The 17054-nt window shown below is 51.4% G+C and overlaps 5 protein-coding genes across 5 annotated transcripts; 2 read left to right on the top strand and 3 right to left on the bottom strand.

Annotated features, from left to right (window-relative positions):
- Positions 1-1772: 1772 nt before the first annotated feature.
- Positions 1773-2310, bottom strand: N0V96_007336 (uncharacterized protein; the record flags this gene model as incomplete). Its single annotated transcript, XM_053191475.2, has 2 exons — positions 1773-1927; positions 2040-2310. The coding sequence occupies 2 exons, from the start codon at positions 2308-2310 to the stop codon at positions 1773-1775; spliced, it is 426 nt and encodes a 141-aa protein (XP_053051037.2).
- Positions 2311-6625: 4315 nt separating this feature from the next.
- Positions 6626-8523, top strand: N0V96_007335 (uncharacterized protein; the record flags this gene model as incomplete). The annotated part of the gene is made up of 5 exons (XM_053191474.1): positions 6626-6769; positions 6826-6960; positions 7017-7784; positions 7840-7927; positions 7985-8523. 5 exons carry the CDS (start codon positions 6626-6628, stop codon positions 8521-8523), a joined length of 1674 nt encoding a protein of 557 aa, XP_053051036.1.
- A 1371-nt stretch (positions 8524-9894) lies between these two features.
- Positions 9895-11241, top strand: SET5_1 (SET domain-containing protein 5; the record flags this gene model as incomplete). The annotated part of the gene is made up of 2 exons (XM_053191473.1): positions 9895-10652; positions 10719-11241. 2 exons carry the CDS (start codon positions 9895-9897, stop codon positions 11239-11241), a joined length of 1281 nt encoding a protein of 426 aa, XP_053051035.1.
- Positions 11242-11421: 180 nt separating this feature from the next.
- On the bottom strand, positions 11422-12073 carry N0V96_007333 (uncharacterized protein; the record flags this gene model as incomplete). The annotated part of the gene is made up of 3 exons (XM_053191472.2): positions 11422-11667; positions 11765-11908; positions 12005-12073. 3 exons carry the CDS (start codon positions 12071-12073, stop codon positions 11422-11424), a joined length of 459 nt encoding a protein of 152 aa, XP_053051034.2.
- Positions 12074-12630: 557 nt separating this feature from the next.
- On the bottom strand, positions 12631-14458 carry N0V96_007332 (uncharacterized protein; the record flags this gene model as incomplete). The annotated part of the gene is made up of 4 exons (XM_053191471.1): positions 12631-12756; positions 12824-13828; positions 13902-14101; positions 14251-14458. The coding sequence occupies 4 exons, from the start codon at positions 14456-14458 to the stop codon at positions 12631-12633; spliced, it is 1539 nt and encodes a 512-aa protein (XP_053051033.1).
- Between the last annotated feature and the right edge of the window lie 2596 nt (positions 14459-17054).

Below are 17054 nucleotides of genomic sequence, written 5' to 3'. Positions count from 1 at the left end.
CGCTCCGAAGATCAGTACTTGGCTGGCTGTTAGTTTGAATTAGCATATGAACAGAGCATTTCAAGCGTACTTGAACGAGGAGATTTACTGACCTATTTTGCCTCGACTTTCTCCTACTTCTGACCCTTTCCCTTACACCAGTCCCGCCTTCTTGTGAAGGAGCTGGGCCAAATGTGCACGGGACGCCGCCTGACATGCATCTCTGGCATTCTTCCTCATTTTCCAATCTGATGCACTTGAGTTTCCGCTTCTTGCACTCGGTGCTATTGCAAGGTAAGCTTCCGGTTATTGTTCCATGAGTTTCGGTTTTACCCACCAAGCAGCAGCTGCATATTTGGCACGCTTAGACCTCGTGGGATGCGTCGAGCCAGCCACCGACCTCCTGCGACCCCCCGACGTCGTCGTTGGAGACTGCGCTTCTTCATTGCCTGAGAAATCAAAGTCCTCTTCTTCTCCCGTCATGCTGAGGGTGTTTGCGGATTGCGAGATGAGTCGCAGAAACGAGAGAATATCTGGCTAGGAGGTTGGCCACGGTTAGAGTTAAAAGCAGTTGCGCTGCACCGCGACTCGACAGGCTGGGGGGAAGAGTGGGGGTTAAGTACGAAGTGTGCTACCCCCGAATACCGACTGGGATCCGGGCTCCGGCACATTTCCCCGCATGTGCTACCCGCACCCGCCTTGCTTCGTGGGGTTTGGTGAGCCACCAATATTGCTGCAATTACTCAGTGACAGTCTCCGTTTGTTGTGCGCAACTACAAAGACTTTGGAAACTTCCAGGAGGATGTTGTTATTCAATTAGGAAAACTGATAACGCCTGTATGAATTGGATAGGAAATTTGGACTGAGGGGCTCACAGGTACTTACCATCCATTATTGCACACTACACTGCTCCAGCGATATTTCTCCCCCATTAAGCTGCCACGGAACGGTTCCGAAGTCATAAGCTGCACACTACCAGTCGCATTTGGCCTTTTTCTTCACAACGAGCAATTCCTACAACTGCAATACTTCAAACCACAATTTGGAATTTATTTGACTACCTCAACAACTGTGATCAGCTAAACTATGCTTACTTGGGTAAGCTGAATGCGGGGAGCAAGTAAGGGAAATCGAGCAATGTCTAGTCGACATAAAACCTCATATATAGGTCAAGTTGAAATACAAAGAGTCCATTCTAACGTCGCTGGACCAGGGTTCATAATCGAAATTTCTGTGGCCACGTTTGGAGAAGAACTAAGGAACAGGTGGGCGAAAATCTTCGATTCAGCGTCAAGAGAAACCAGGAAATGACAGCATATTTCACCCTGCACGTTCTAAGTGTCTTCAGGATACGGAATCGTGTCAAATGTAACGCACGCCTTACTTTTTATTACAGTGGCGATGAGTTTCTAAGGACATTTGACAAAAAGTCTTTGGCAGCGTTGCATGTATGTGGAGGCATTCGCACATCGTCATAAAGAAGCATACGATAGTAAGATAAGCCTACTTCCGAGTTGCCGGACGTCAACATGCATCAACTCAAGTAGGAAGAAGTTGTAATAAATCACAAAAATTTCGACCGTCCTGAATGAATGGAAGAAAAAGCTATGCAATTGAGGAACAGCCTAGAAATAGCTGCCTGGGATTTGAGAATTATAGAATAAAAAGGAACCACATCTTGCGCACATAGTCTGTAACTCGTGCAATATCGTCCAATGACCACGGTACCTGTCCCAAATATTGCTGCTTAAGCACGAACCGATCTAAGTCTGACGCGAATGTCTGCGTCTATCTCAGGGGTCAGGCCCCCTCGTTATGCTGTACTTCTCGTCGTATATTTTGCGCTGTTCAAGTTCGGCCACCGTGAGTAGATTATCGCCTTTCCCACCGTTGAATGTGTAGAGAAGACAGCCGACTTGCGTTGCGCCCCCAACGCCACCGTTGTTACCTGTAAAATACCTGATTAGCCCAGTCCTAAATATTATGGCGATTGATTCCGATGTTACTAGTTGACTTAAGGAGATTGAAATCCAGTGATTTTGTGATCCAAAACAGCTTACACTTCTTGAAATTGTCGTTCATGATGGATGCACATGACGGCTTTCCTTCCTTGCTGAGCAGCGGATCATCGACCCTTTGCGCACCAAATGCGGTTCTACAGCCAGCCACCCATTGGACGTAAAAGTCGTAGTTGACCTTCCAGTTGTCCTTCCATCTGTAGCGTGACCTGAAGACAATCGGGTAATGGTTCTCCGCCGGGTCATGGTAGGTCGTGAAGATTCGCTTGCCTTGGTCGCTGGCGCAGAAACTCAAACTTGCTTCCCATTGCATGCTGGGATTGATGTCAGCGTGGCCCGCGAAGTCGGCTTCGTTGTGACATTGGACGTCGTGGGCTGCCCAGGGCAGTTTCTCTCTTCCTTGCTCGTCGAGAGATCTCGGGTCGATGGTCGTATCTATTGGGACTGCATGGCCTGTGACTAGGCCTACGGCCAGGGCACAGATAATCAGGGAGAGAGTAGAGCCGTACATTACGGTGTTACGTGCAAACGAGCGATCCGATGCGAGAGATTGAGTTATGGAAGAAAGAGTGTTCTCGATGAAACTAAGATTGATTTCAATGTGTCGTTGGTCTCGTTTATATCTATTTCCTCAGCCCATCTAGATGGTTAGTTCAGTGGTAGGACAGGAAGATAAACAAAGGAAGAATAGGACCAGAGATACCAGACCACTCTGCTGCCAGTGTCATTCAGAAACCGTTTGCAAGGACGCCGCGGCGAGGTCGGTGCTCACGATCATTCAATGACACGAAGAGACAAAGAGCTCAATTGATCGCATCAACCGGTTTTGGCACTTTAAGATCAAAAGTTCCCATTTTCCCGCTCCCTTGAATCTTAGCCGCCGTACTGAATCTCGTATAGAGCAAGCAATCATGGAGTGGTAACGCTTGGGAGTCGGGACATCTATGAGTGTGACCTCAAGCACAAGTTTAAGAAGTGATAACATGCACTCAACCTTCAAAACGAGATCGAATTGTGTTTATAGTGATGCGATAGCCCCACTAGAACTGGGACATCCTTTCTCAACTTCCTTACGCAGGTATGCAAGCAACCACTTCTGCGCCTATCAGTACTTGAATGCAAACTTAAACCCCGAGGTCTATCTTATGATGAAGTAGGTCTTTGTTGCAGTTCACCTATAGTAAGTACACAAGGAGTCGTTGGTTGCGATGAAGGGACGCGTGATGTGAGCATCACAATACCAACATCTACTCGATTGTCAGGCTCTACGATGCAAGTACCAAAGAATGGCTTCATAAACAGCAAACCCGGCAACGATCAACAATCAACATTATTTTTCTCGAGGGTTCTCCGCTGCATCTGTTTGAATCAAATTCTAGGCCATGAACCGTGAGCACCTGATGACCGGCGGTCAAATCTACGTTCAAAGCTCCCAGATCAGCCCCTGCCAAGGGATCGACTCGCAGCCAGGCTGATCGATCATCCGTTCTTTGGCCCCATAAGTCCACCCTCTGCTTCTAGATCTCAGAACGATGGGCTAGGCATAATGCTGCAGTGACATCAGCCCGATGGAGAGAATGGAGCTGAAGCGACGGAAGCCGCGCGGAATGAGACGACGTTCATGCTGTTTCCGTCCCGCATACCCATGCTGACCATGTGCAGCCACGCGAGATGCACAGATGCATGGATGCAACAGAAAGAGCAGGCATCTAGTGCAAATCAATGCGTGTTGCCGATCAGAAGAGGAAGTTACCTACAAAGTACGAGAAGTACGGAGCGGCTCGAGTCGGGAAGGCTTGAGTGTAGACTACGCCAAGTGCTACTCGGTGATGTTCACTATGTACAAGCACGAGTACGCAAACCGGTCAAGTGAGCCTAAGTCCTGTAACAAGTGGGAGGTCTCTGGAATCTCTTGACCTTTCGCGCACGAGAAATTCTACGAAATGCTGACTGGTCACGTCTTGTCGTCCTCATCTATCGTCATTGCCCAGCTTTCTTCGTCTAGCCAACGCGTGGGCCAGCGGGGGAATTGCTGTTTTGGAGAGCTACCAGACTCTTGGCTTTGATCAGATATTCTACCTACCTCGGCAAGCTAGACTGCACGTCGAGAAGATAGCGAGCCCCGGCTAACGTCAATTTGAAGCAGATCATATTTTCTCACTGTTGGCCGGCTCAAGAGGACTCCAACAGCAGACCCGAAGGTGAGGAACCTGGATGGACCAACACAACATTTGGAGAATGAGGTCTTGGCTGATAGGGTATGATTGTGAATACGACAGTACCTTCAGAACTAACTCGAGAGTCATGGATGGTTAATTATTTATGGAGGTGGAGACATCGAATCGGCTGTAGGCCTGGTGATGTTGGCCCAAAGTAATGGTTCTGGTCTCCTGCCATTTCAAGTCTAGCGAGGCTTGGACAGTTAAAGCGGGGGAGATAGTCAGGATGTCGGGTCAGTCGTTACGAACTGAGCAAGAAGTTGCGCTCTTTAATTGCAGGGAAGCGGCTCAATAGAAGTAATCGAGACAGTAACAGGCTAGTCAGCAGTAGTAGCTCACTGCGTGGAACAAAGTCGAGACTCAAATGTGTAGCGATCATCGTCTGACCTGTTCTGACAGCTTGTTTGACTGTCTCTCGTAGGTATTCTTAGTCAGACCAGTGGGTAAAGTCTTCCTCGTCTGTGCGCTTCAGCTGTTGATTCAGCCATTCTTATTCAGACTCTGTCGATTCAACTCGATCGTCGCTGCCCCGGTTAGCAGCCCGTCACCTCACGCAGCCATCAAGCGGGTAAACATTGCATTGCTGACCCGAGTCCGAGTAAGAGTATGGCAGTTGAGGATGGAGGCGAGGCAAAAGAGCCGATGGGAGCCAATTTGGAGTGGAGATTTGGGGAACCATTCACACTGGGGCTTGATACGATCCCTGTTGACTTTGCAGATGCAGTCGCCAGGAGGTACCTGAAGGGGAAATAAACTCTTTTAACTTTTAGATAGAGTTCGGGTGTCGTCGCTTATTCCCACCAACCTTCTATCCGTAGACGGCAGTCGACGATCAAAGAAAGTCAATACCTCTGACTAACCCTCTGGCGCGCTTCCTCGTAATCTCCTACGCGCTATGGCCCAGACATTTTGTCTCGAAAGCCGTTCTATGACAGGGAAATCATCGCGCCCCTGCTAGGAAAAGCAACGCCGTCGACGGCTAGCTCTAGCCTTCCATCGTATTCAACTTCCTTGCCAGACAAGGCAGCCTGGGAGTCAAGACGGACCGGCCGCTTGTTTGCTTGGCAGGTGCCTATCAACATGTCTCTATCCAACCAATAGATGCTGATGTCCTGCTTGATTCAGGTACTTGGTCCACTCCAACCAATCTTGGCACCGATGCATCGCGCACCAAAAGAACTTTTGCTGTCGCGAGCCTCATCACCGCTTTCAATCTTGTGCCGGCCTGCACTCTGTGAGAGAAGAGTCTTCGGACGCCTCGGCCACCCAGGGGATCCACACGGGAGCTGTCGTCATGGGCTTGATGAGGTGAGCTCGCATGCATTTGAGCGTTGCTTGTGCTCCCCAGACACCAACTCATCCGCAGATCCGGAGAGGAAATTCAATGTTGGTCGCAACAGAACAGTCAGTTATGACATTAGCGATTCAAATTGAGTCTTACTGCGCTCAATCCTGACTTTGGGCTGTGACAGCTACTTGCAAGACTCACACGCATGTGGATGGAAAGAACCTTATCTCGGGATGACCAAGGGACAATTTGCGACATTTATCACGCTGACAAGTGGTTGCGTGCCTCGTATACGCTGCCATCTTCGAGAGGACATCAAGAGGGAGCAAAACGAAGCGGCCCAGGAAAAGGAGGCCATCCCGGAGGAGTGGACTTCCAAGTCCCGCTATTCCTGCGCCGTGACTGCGAAGCTTCCCCGGACCGTTGTCCGCCAAGGCCATACTAATCCCGGGACCTGCCCTTTCGGGATCTCCGCCAAGAGCCTCCAAGAACGCCCAAGCGGGTGGCCAATCGAGGAGAACCGTCGCCCGGAATTACTCGTTAATTATCGCTCACTGCTAAGTCTGTGGATAGTTGGGTTCTGTGTACTCCTCACTGTGCGATGTTACCCTGCCGCCGTTTGTGACTGGCCGGCACCCGTTGCTGTTGTTTGCACTGCCCGCTTGTCTTGCAAACGGTCAAATGGCCTGGCACATGTTGCGGTGCAGTGAACCTGGCATGTCTTGGTCGCATCCGACTTTCCCATGGTTACAACTCCACGAGGAACATTTGCTCAACCAACTCTCGTACCCCTGGTAGCGCCCAGACAATGCCCAGATCGATGGACTCTAGCAGTCCCAGGCGCGAGCAGTCACCCCAACATGACTGCATATCGAGCTGCCATGACAGGAAGCAATGACTAGCAGACACGAATGGGACTTTGGTTGCCATGGTCCGTCCATACTAATCTGACCGGGTCAGGATATAAATCCATAGCCATTTCCACCTCTCATCGAAATAGTTTGTCCTTGATCTCTAAGGGAATCCAGCCTCCAATCCACCTCCCTCGCTCATCTCAGTCCAATCCTCCCTTTCAAATACGCAAAACACCCTCATAGTGTTTGCATTGGACATCAGGCACCATGGTTCGCGCTTCATCCTACCTCGGATCCCTTGCCGTCCTCGCCGCCTCGGCGATGGCCAAGGAGATCCAGATGAACGATGCCATCTCGGCTGAGTTTTACGACTCTGGCAAGGTCCACGAACAGGTCATTGCTGCTAAGAAGGTAAGTTCAAAACTCCAATGATCACCACGAGAAATGGGACTGACGAAAAATGCCAGGCCGAATTCGCTCGCCAGAGAGAAGCTGGTGCCTACAACAGTGAGGTCTGGCCCGAGTTGGGTTACACTCCTTGTGTAAACGGTTGGGCCGAGGCCGTCGTTGGAGACAGGAACAACACCTTCAGGTGCCACAACGTAAGTTCCCACCAGAAATATGGCTTTTCCCGAGACACTCGAGTAACACATTCTAGGCCGACTTGTACTCCTTCGTCAGCCACGCTGCTCTTGGTGGACCCCTTGCTGAGGGTTCTTCCTCGTGGGGATGGACCAACGACGATGGTCGTGAGTTCGTCGCCATCGGCCAGTACGAGGGTACTGCTTTCGCCGAGATTCTCTCGGACGGAAAGCTCGTCTACCTTGGACGCCTGCCCCAGTACTCGGCGCCGTCCGAGTGGCGCGAGATCCGCTCCTACAAGCACTACATGGTCATCGGCTCCGAGGCCGTCGGTCACGGCATCCAGATCTTCGACATGAAGAAGCTCTTGGACATTGACCCCGCCAGCCCCGTCGTCTTCGACGCCAAGGCTGACTTGACCGGTCACTTCAACGCCCTCCTGCCTCTGGGCCGCGCTCACAACGTTGTCATCAACGAGGAGCTCAACTACGGTGTCGCTGTTGGTGCCGCGCCCCGTACCGACCCTCTTTGCGCCGCTGGTCTGAACTTCTTCGACCTGACGGACCCCTCCAACCCCGTCTCTCTGGGTTGCGCCAAGGACGATGGGTACGTCCACGACGCTCAGTGCTTGGTCTACCGTGGACCCGATAAGCGCTACCAGGGCCGTGACATCTGCTACGGCTACAACGAGGATACCCTCACCATCTACGACGTTACCGACAAGGCCAACGTCACTAACATCATCTCCCGTATCTCTTACGAGGGTGCCTCCTACACTCACCAGGGTTGGGTCCTTGATGTGAACAACCAGGAGTTCCTTGTCCTCGATGACGAGCTTGATGAGGTGAGTCGATTAGTTAAATTACTTTGTTTCTGCATAAGCTAATCTGACATCAAAGGTTCGCGGCAACGGCCCTGGCGGAGATGGCTACCCTGTCACTTTCATCTGGGATATCAGAGACCTCGAAAACCCTAAGCAGACCGGAGGTGAGTTTCACAGACTATATATCCAAAGTTATGTCTGCAAATCTAACAATGTCACAGAGTTCAAGCACCCCACCAAGGCCATCGACCACAACCAGTACGTCATCGACAACTACATCTACCAATCTCACTACGGCGCCGGCCTCCGCGTCCTCGACGGCACTTCCATCCCCACAGACCCCACCGGCGCTGGTGTCTGCGAGGCCGCCTACTTCGACATCTACCCCGAGGACGACGACTTCGAGGGCGGCGGCTACGTCGGCTTTGTCGGCACCTGGTCCTCGTACGCCTACTTCCCCTCGGGCTACATCTTCATCAACACCATCGAGCGCGGCGCCTTCGTCGTCAAGTTGACCGGCAAGGACTGCCCCAAGGCTCCCGTCTGCAACGCCGACAATTGCTTGCGCTCCTTCCGCGCCACTTCCGTTCCTGGCCGTCTTGAGGAGTCGCAGGCTTTCTGCAAGTCGTTCCTGAGCAAGCCTGTCAAGGACGCTAGCGTTCTTCCCGCGCACGCGGTGCAGAACTGCGCCAAGGAGGACAAGGTTGCTCAGGCTAGCAGTGCGTGTGCCTGCTTACCCGCTGCCACTCCCGCTCCTTGAAGCTGGATAATGAAAGGGGAGGAGAGACGTGAAAATGCTGCATGATAATGCATGATGCGACGTAAATAATTCTTAGTACCTAGTTTACCCTCTCAGTTGGTTGCGCACGATACGTGGCTTCTGAGAGTTTGTTAGCAACAATTGATGAATACATCGACATGACCTCACACGATATTGAAGTATGCATGCCGTCCGTGAAGCCACAGAACCGGACCTGAATTGGAGCTCCGTCGTGTATCTAGATGTGGCAGATCAATGGTCGAATCGACACAGTCATCACTATGCTGCCTCGGGAATCATATTTCTAGATATCCCAAGAAGTGATTGTCGACTAGTTACCTAAACCCATATTCATCAAGGAAAAGAACCCGATCAAAACTATCCCGAGACCATGCACAGGGTTCGTGGAGTCTAGCAGTAAGAAGTCCCAACCCATACCTTTTCTCGACCTTCAAATATTCTATCTTCTCCATGTTTTCTCTAACTACCTAGTCTCAACATGTCGTCCGTCTCCCAAGCTGGCTGTATCATTACTATTCCTGCCCACAAATCTGATAGCGAGTGCGGGAAGATTAAGGTGGAATGGACTAAATATTATAGAAGCAGAACTGGCAGCTACTACGTTGTCAAAATCAAGGACCAGACTCAAGATCCCGCCGACGTGCTTCTCTGCGTTACAGACCGCTTCTATTCGGACAACTTCAATGAAGACTTGACCAGAAACTTAGCGGGTGTAAAGGGAGAGTATAGCAAGTGCATATGATACAACCAATATGACTGAATGCACGGAATTTAAGCCGCGGCACGTCTCATTCCTAACCACGTCGTGATGCAGGTTGTTAGCTATTACCAAAACGGTTAGCAAAATAGATCTTGAAAAGACTGCTTCCTTCTTCTTCAGGACAAATTTGATGAGCTCTATCAGATCATTTGTTTGCGTTTCTGATTTTTGGAGCGACCATGCCTAATTTGCGTTTCCTTCATACCGTGCATTCTGTGCCTTAACTTGATGATGCACGGGAAATTGGTAACGTGTACGCGGATGGATACTGCCTCCACGGGCCACCAACTTGCAAGACCATCAGCAGTAGGTAAGAGCAAAATTATTGATTAAGTTATAATAGTTCAGGAAAAGACTCAATCGGTCCCACATCCCCAGGAGTTCTTCGCGTTTAAGGTGTGCAACAAGCTCAGAACTTGCATGCGACCCACGGACCTTGGTGTGGCGATCTTGAAACGCGCTCTTGAAACATCAAGTACGGCCATGGAGGGTCGTCCCGAGCTTTCTTCTCTACAGCAACACAAAAATACATCAGACCGAACTTTCTCTTCTTACCAAAACCATCAAAAACAAATCCAACGACTATCAAAATGAGTATACGCATGCTTCTCGCAGGCCTAGCCTTTGGCCAAACACTAGGACTCAAGACTCAAGTCCCCTTATTCGAATCATGCGCCGCAAGCCCGCTCCTCCCAGACTCTCAACTTGCCTGCGGCAAACCCACAATCTTGGCCTCTGGAGGATCGCCTGTCCTGGACAATTTGGCCGGCAACCGGACAGCGAAGCCGCCCAAGAAGGACATTTGGCGTTCGGACGAAGGCTGGCAAGGCCCTCACTCCTGCGCGGGAGCGTACTGCGCCTACTCACGACCATCCTTTGCCAATGGCCGGGGTATCGTCCTCGTGAGCACGGCATACAACGCCGAAGAGGCGTCTCACTTAGCGGCTTTTGCAAAAGAGTCGATCAAGGGCGAGGGCGATAGTGAGCTGTTCCGCGTGGTGGAGATGCCTGGCAAGGGCCTGGGTGTCATCGCGAACCAGCATATTCGGCGTGGGCAGCGGATCATGGCCCATCCGCCGGCTGTTGTTGTGCACCGCAGGTTCGTTGATGATATTGATCTGGAGAACCAGTACCGTCTGCTTGATGTTGCTGCCGGAAAGCTTCCGAGGGATACTCGCAAGACTTTCATGGCGCAGATGGGTCAGTCTCGCGAGCATCAATCTACGGGACACAAGGTGCACGATATCATGCACACCAACTCATTTGAACTGGGTCTTGGGATCAGAGATGGTCATCACTTTGGTAACTACCCAGAGGTCTCACGTTACAACCATGATTGTAGACCCAAGTGAGTTGATTTAGTTCTCTCATGGCTCACAGGCCACACACCACCTCATCAACTAACACAGCCCAGCGTCGCCTTCTATATCGACGACTCAGACATGCGGCACTACACCCATGCCATTAAAGACATTCAGCCCGGCGAGGAACTCACAATATCATACGTCGACTCTCTCAGCTCCCGCGCCGTCCGCCAAGATCGAGCTCAGCGCAACTGGGGCTTCGGCTGCACTTGTCAGCAATGCAGTCTCTCCGAGGCCTTCATCCGCTCCTCTGATCAACGTCTCGGAAAGATGTGGCAAATCGAGCAGCAAATGAGTCACTGGAACGGTGCAAAGGTCGACGAGGAGATGATTGAGGAGCTTATTTCGCTCTACCGGCAAGAACAGCTTGACCAATCTCACGGCTCGAATGCTTTCAGGCTTGCTGCGTTGAATTACAACTCCTTGGGAATGGAGGAGGAGGCGCTCGAATATGCTAAGCTTGCTGAAGAGCAATTCTTGCTTGAGAAGGGTCCACGGGCGAAGCAGGTCCAGGATATGAGAGACTTATTGCGGGATCCGAAAGAGCACTACAGTTGGCGACAAAGAGTTTGATTGGTGCTGAAAATGCGCCTTCTTACTCAAGTTTGGATGTAAATTGATTTGCGAAAATAGGCTTTCATTTACCAAAAGTTCATGTCAGTCATGTTCAGAGCTTCTAGCCAAACTTGAACTTGTCCCTCTCATGCCTCTTCAAGTGTTCAATGAAAGTCAACGATCGAGACAGGTGACATCTCAGAACGGGCGACTCTCGACTTCTTTCTTCAGATCTTCATTGAACTGATTCCATCCAACAAGAATCTTCTGCCTGAAACCCCAAATTGGTGCCATAATAAATGCCAGGAGGCCATGAATCTCCTCGACCTGGATGAACCTGGTGCCTCCAGAGTTTTGCTCACTCGGGTTGAACCAAAACTCATGTTTGCCAACGAACAAGAGCGGAACTGACCCCACCCATTGGAGCGTCTCTGTTGTGTTTTCCTAGTTATTCGAAGAGAGTCAGTCAAACCAATCACAACTACCTTACTACTATAGACAGCAAAACACATCTAGCGGAGAGAAACTGAATACTCCTTACCACAATGACTGGACTGAATGCCATCCCTCCCATGTCAACTTTGATCTTATCGCCATCCTTGAGCTCAGAGGGATCCTTGCCCGGCTCAGTCGGCTCGAGAGTCCACTTCTGGCTCCACTGCTTGTATTTGCTGAACTCCAGAAACTAATCAGACGCAAAGTCAGCACAGAGCTTGAAAAGAAGTTTCCGTCATTTGTCCGAAACGCGCCTCGGGTTCGCTCTATTTCACAGGGTCCATACCACTGATCTCACGGCCGCCGGCGGGGCCTGGATTTCAATCTCTGCTGCGATACTTTGCGTTTGACCCATGGCTACGGTTCCTGATCCAAATATAGGTTCCGTGGGGGGTTTTGACGGATTTGGCTCTTTTGGATGAACGTGGACCTCTGGTGCCTGGGATCCTTGGATGGATAGCTGAATCTAACACTATCAAGTCTTCTGACAACAACGTCGGAAGACGAGCATCTGAGGTGATTGAGGGGAATACTGGATTCATATACGTTTTTGATACGAATTAATAGATAACCGCCCATTGGTGGTTTTCTGCTGACTGCATAAACATATCTCACCATCGCTTAAGCCACCTAGCGGCTACCAGACCGCGATCGGCTAGGCTGGGCACTGGACCCCGGGCTGCGCCGCAGCCACGATCTATCAAACTGAATTCCGCCGGCTGTCAATTAGTCCGGAAACACACAGCTCCAAATCCCAAACCCGCGCCAGCCAAACGACAATAGAGTCAACCAGCCATGTAGAGTCCTGTTTCCCCGAATCCCAATGTTCCCATTACCGAGTCCGTTTATTTGGATCTCTTTGACCTACTCCCAGACTCCGTCACCCCGAAACCCATTGAACAAGAGAGTTGCTCATTGAAATTGTGGCCGCTCGGAAGCGAGCACCCACATGTCGTTATGGGTAAAGACACCGGCGTGGTTTGCTTCCTTCCATGGTGTGTCAGGTCTCGCAAGACACCAGTCAAAGTTGCGCATCAACTGCCCCAATATGTTAGCTCACAGGTCATTCAAAGAGATGCGAGAAGGGATGCTGCGCTCGACTCACCTCGAAAATAGTCTTGCCAATCTCCATCATCGCAATGGGCCGGCCAAGGCACTGATACTTTCCATACCCAAAGATAAGCTCATGCACCCGATGCATATTCACCAACCGCCTCTCGTCCTCCTCCAATAACCACCGCTCAGGCCGGAACTCGTCCGCGTCCTCGCCAAAGATCTCCTTGCTGAGGTGCATCGGCCACGCCGCGGCGTTGATGTTCGTCCCACCGGGCAAAAACACCGACTCGCCGTTCACGACAACCGTGTCGCCTCCGTCCGGCACCCGCTTGGGGTCCATGTTCGTCACGGGCGGGTGCACGCGCATGCCCTCCTTGATGACAGCCTGCAGGTACGGCATCCGCCTGTTCTCCGCGTCCGAGACGATACCCGACGGCCGGGAACCAATTTGCCCCTCCCTGACGTAGGCGTCGATCTCGGCCTGGAGCTTGGCGTAGACGCGGGAGTGGGTGAGGAGGTAGAGCATGATGATGCGCAGCGACGCGGCGGTGGTGTCGGACCCGGCAATCATCTGCAGCGTCGTCTCTGAGAGGATCTCGTCCTCGCTGAGGCCGTGCCGGATAAACGAGGCAATCATGTCGGACCGCTTCTCCGTGTCGCGCGCAAGGCGCTCCTTGATGATGGCGCGGCCGTTGGCGAACATGCGGCCGAAGCCGGAGGCGTCCGTCTCCTTGGGGCCTAGGAGGCGTGCCACGATGGGCTTCTGCAGAATCTTGTAGAGGCCCAAGCCAATCTTGTAAGTGAAGATTGTCATGCCGACTTCGGCTGACTCGGCGACGCCAAACATGTCCTCATCGGCGCGCAGGTCGCCAAAAGGCTTGCCGTAGCTGATGTTGCTGATGACGTCGAGTGTCAGGTACTGCATCTTCATGGCCAGGTCCATAGGTCGCGCTGCGAACTCTGTGGACATGTACTTTGAACGGATCAGCTGGACCAGCTCCGACACGTGTGTATCGACCGAATCCTCTAGCGCGAGGTTCTCTTTGCCAGAATACTTGATGGTTGTTTCGTCAGTAACTGGCATGGTCCGTATCAGACTAGGTAAGTGAAGATCGTCAAAAACTTACCCCGGCTCCCATCCGCTGCCTCAGCACCCTGTGCTTCTCCTCGTCCATCTCACTAAAGACGTGATCGTTCTCCGACATGTGCCGGCACGCGCGATAGTACCACTCCGTCCGCGTGTACGGCGACCGGATGCCGCTCATGTAGACGAGAAGCTCGGGCGAAGAGGTGATCAGGTCGTTCGGCCCGACGCGAGCGATCGTCCCTAAGAGGATGGGTTCAGCATTGGGCTTTCTTTCATGTTCAGCTCGGGCCATGCCGCGAACTTGGCAGCATGGTCGATCACGACGCTTGTAAGGAAGAAGACGGTGAAGGAGAGAAACCTTGACGGATGGGAAGGAAGGAAGTGCTTACCGTATTTCCTGCATACTTCATCGTACTTCAGGTGAGACTTGAAAGTCAGAATCGCCCAGGCATGCCACGCCTCTGTCCAGCCGCACAGGACCGGGCCCTTGAACGCCCTGAGCCGGTTATACGTTCTGATCTTGTGACCGACGTACACAGCTACCAAGATCGCCGCAAAGAGCCAACGAAGGCTGTACAGTTGTGAAATGAGACCCATCTTTGTCAGTCGCAAGTCCTTCTTAGTATGAGAAGAGTGCGATGTATGAAGGAGTAAAAGGGAAGGTGATCAACATGTGGGATTGGGAACTGGCCCTGAGATGTAGTAGTCCCGGGACGGCGGCTCAGGAACTTTAAAGAACGCTTCGAAGGGGGCCTGTCTAGCTTCGGCAACGGGGCCTACGGTCCTCGTGGGATTTTATGTATCTGATGGTATGCCATCATCTCGCTTGGGCGCGAGGGCCTCATAGTGGGCAGTGGCGCTTTGAAGAACTGGGGTGGGAAAAGGGAGGGAAAGGGAAATGTCAGGTTGAGTCGTGCGTGCCGATCCCGTATTCCGTTAATTTTTTCCCTGGGCTGGAGCTCAGCTGGCTGCTCTCGGGAAAGGGGCTGAACGGCAGTTGAACGTTGAGCTTTGACGATGAGATAATTGATAAGGAGTGAAAGGGACCCTCGTTGGACCGGGACCCCGGATGCAGTCAAGGGTCACGACAGCCAAGGGCCCCATCGGGGGTTCAGCAAAAAGTCGGGAAAAAGCCACTCGGCGTCATGTTGTTCGTTTCTGGTAAACCGTACAATCTGGTTTGCTTTTTTCCCTTTCCTTTTGCCCCCTTTTCAACCGGTGAGGATACGGGGGCAAACGGGGCTGCGTAATCGTCTCCAATGATATTAAAGTGATTTGGAGAACTTTGGAGTACTTTGGAGTTGGTGTGTGTAGCCAAGAGTTCGAACTTGTTCCCATCTAGTCCTGTTGCATATGTAAAGCATCGTGGACCGGCGTCATTGCGAGTCTGGAACTCCGGTTCAAGATGGATCTCCGGCCAAGGAAAGGGGGACTTTGGAGTTCAAAAGTCCAGATGACGTGGACCTCAGGCCAGAATACATGCTTGGTATTGTGGCCACTGGGTAATCCCATTGTTCATTTGAGGGGTATTTGTCCAGAAAATAGTTGATTGGACTCGATCTCACTCAGCTGATCGTGCTCAGTGTCCAACGTTCGAGTCTCATCCCCGGGGCGTACAAAAGCAATGTTCTGTCGGTGATATCTTTTTTATGAAAAAACAAAAATCGACACTATTGAATGTTGTATCCGTGCGCTGCTCTGCTCCCGGACCTTCGGATTCCTCCCGACCGTTACCTCAAGGCTTAAGTAATCATCCCTCCCTAGGCATCAACGCAAGAGAGCCTAATGCCGTTTTCCCATCACAACTATTCGTCGTTGAAACACATATTCAACTGGCGCTTAAGCTGCACTTAACACAAGCCTTAATTATGGGCCAGTTCATGCGTGGTTGGCGATAAGAGGGGACTCAAGTTTTTAACTGCCCGTTTGTTTTGAGGTTCCCGTGGTTCGAGGAGGAACCGAGGGGCCCGCGGGATCCCAGAAGGGGAAATAATCGAACCCCCACGTTGCATCAACCGCTGCGAGCAGCGGACATCCCAGTTGCAAGCCCAGGAAACCCCCGTCATCTTGTCAAGTCCCGAACCTCACTTGAGGTTGTAGCAGCAAACATCTACCCTCTTGTGTGGTCACATTGAACCATACAAAACAGGGAACCTGTGAAAGAGACAACAAAAAATGACAAAATAGCTTGAGTCACATCTCTAGAATTTATTTCAACTTGAACCAGACAGTATTCAATCGCGTTCTGCCCGGTCAAAAGTGGCAAGCATGGGTATTTGCATCACGCGAAACAAGACAACCAACAAAACACCAAACCAACAGAAACGAAAACCAACACAACCTTAATTGAACCTCTTTAATCAAGAATTGACCCCACAACCTTGATGAATTCAATGCGACAAATTGTAGATTTTTTTATAGTCTCTTTCGACGTGGTGATGTTTTCTCAGCTTTTCAGGATCAATATGTGGTTCTGAAACTATAGTCCATACAATACACCACCTGCACGGAAGAACCACATCAAAAACCTCAACGGGGACAAAATACCCAAATTTCTGTCGTGATCAGCATACCTGGCAGACCCGACTCAGGCAAAGGCGCACAATGCCGCCTCCTCTCTCAAAAATTCCAACCTCTCGCACATCAGCACCGGCGACGTTCTCCGCGAGGAGATGGGACGCGGGGAAGAAAGCCCCCACGCAGATATCATCAGAGCAAACATGCTTGCAGGGACAATAGGTCCAATTGAAATTACAATGGCGATTCTCAAAGAACGAGTTGCAAAGTTGATGGAGGGTGGTACCAGAGTGTTCATGCTAGATGGTGAGTTGCTGCTGCATCCCCCTGCCATGTGAACCTGTACCCCAGAACGTGATCTGAATCAAACCAAAAAGGGTTTCCGCGATCCATTGAACAATCGACACACTTCCAAACCTTCATCGGACCCATAACCTCCCTCCTCGTGCTTCAATGCACCCCAGAAACAAGCCATCATCGCCTCCTCGCCCGCGGCCGATTCGACGACCAGACGCAAGGAATCCGAGACCGGCTCCTCACCTTCGAAACCACAACCTACCTCCCTCGTGATATACGACTTCCGCGGCAGCAAAAAGTTGACAGTCGTCGACGCGGAGCCATCCGTCGCGAAAATCCACGAGGAACTAGTCACGATAGTCTCTAGCGTCACTGAGCT

The sequence above is a fragment of the Colletotrichum fioriniae genome (genome assembly GCF_027942845.1).
Source record: "Colletotrichum fioriniae strain IMI 355084 chromosome Unknown scaffold_8, whole genome shotgun sequence".
Classification (NCBI taxonomy): Eukaryota; Fungi; Ascomycota; class Sordariomycetes; order Glomerellales; family Glomerellaceae; genus Colletotrichum; species Colletotrichum fioriniae.
This window is presented reverse-complemented; position numbering and strand designations above follow the sequence as displayed.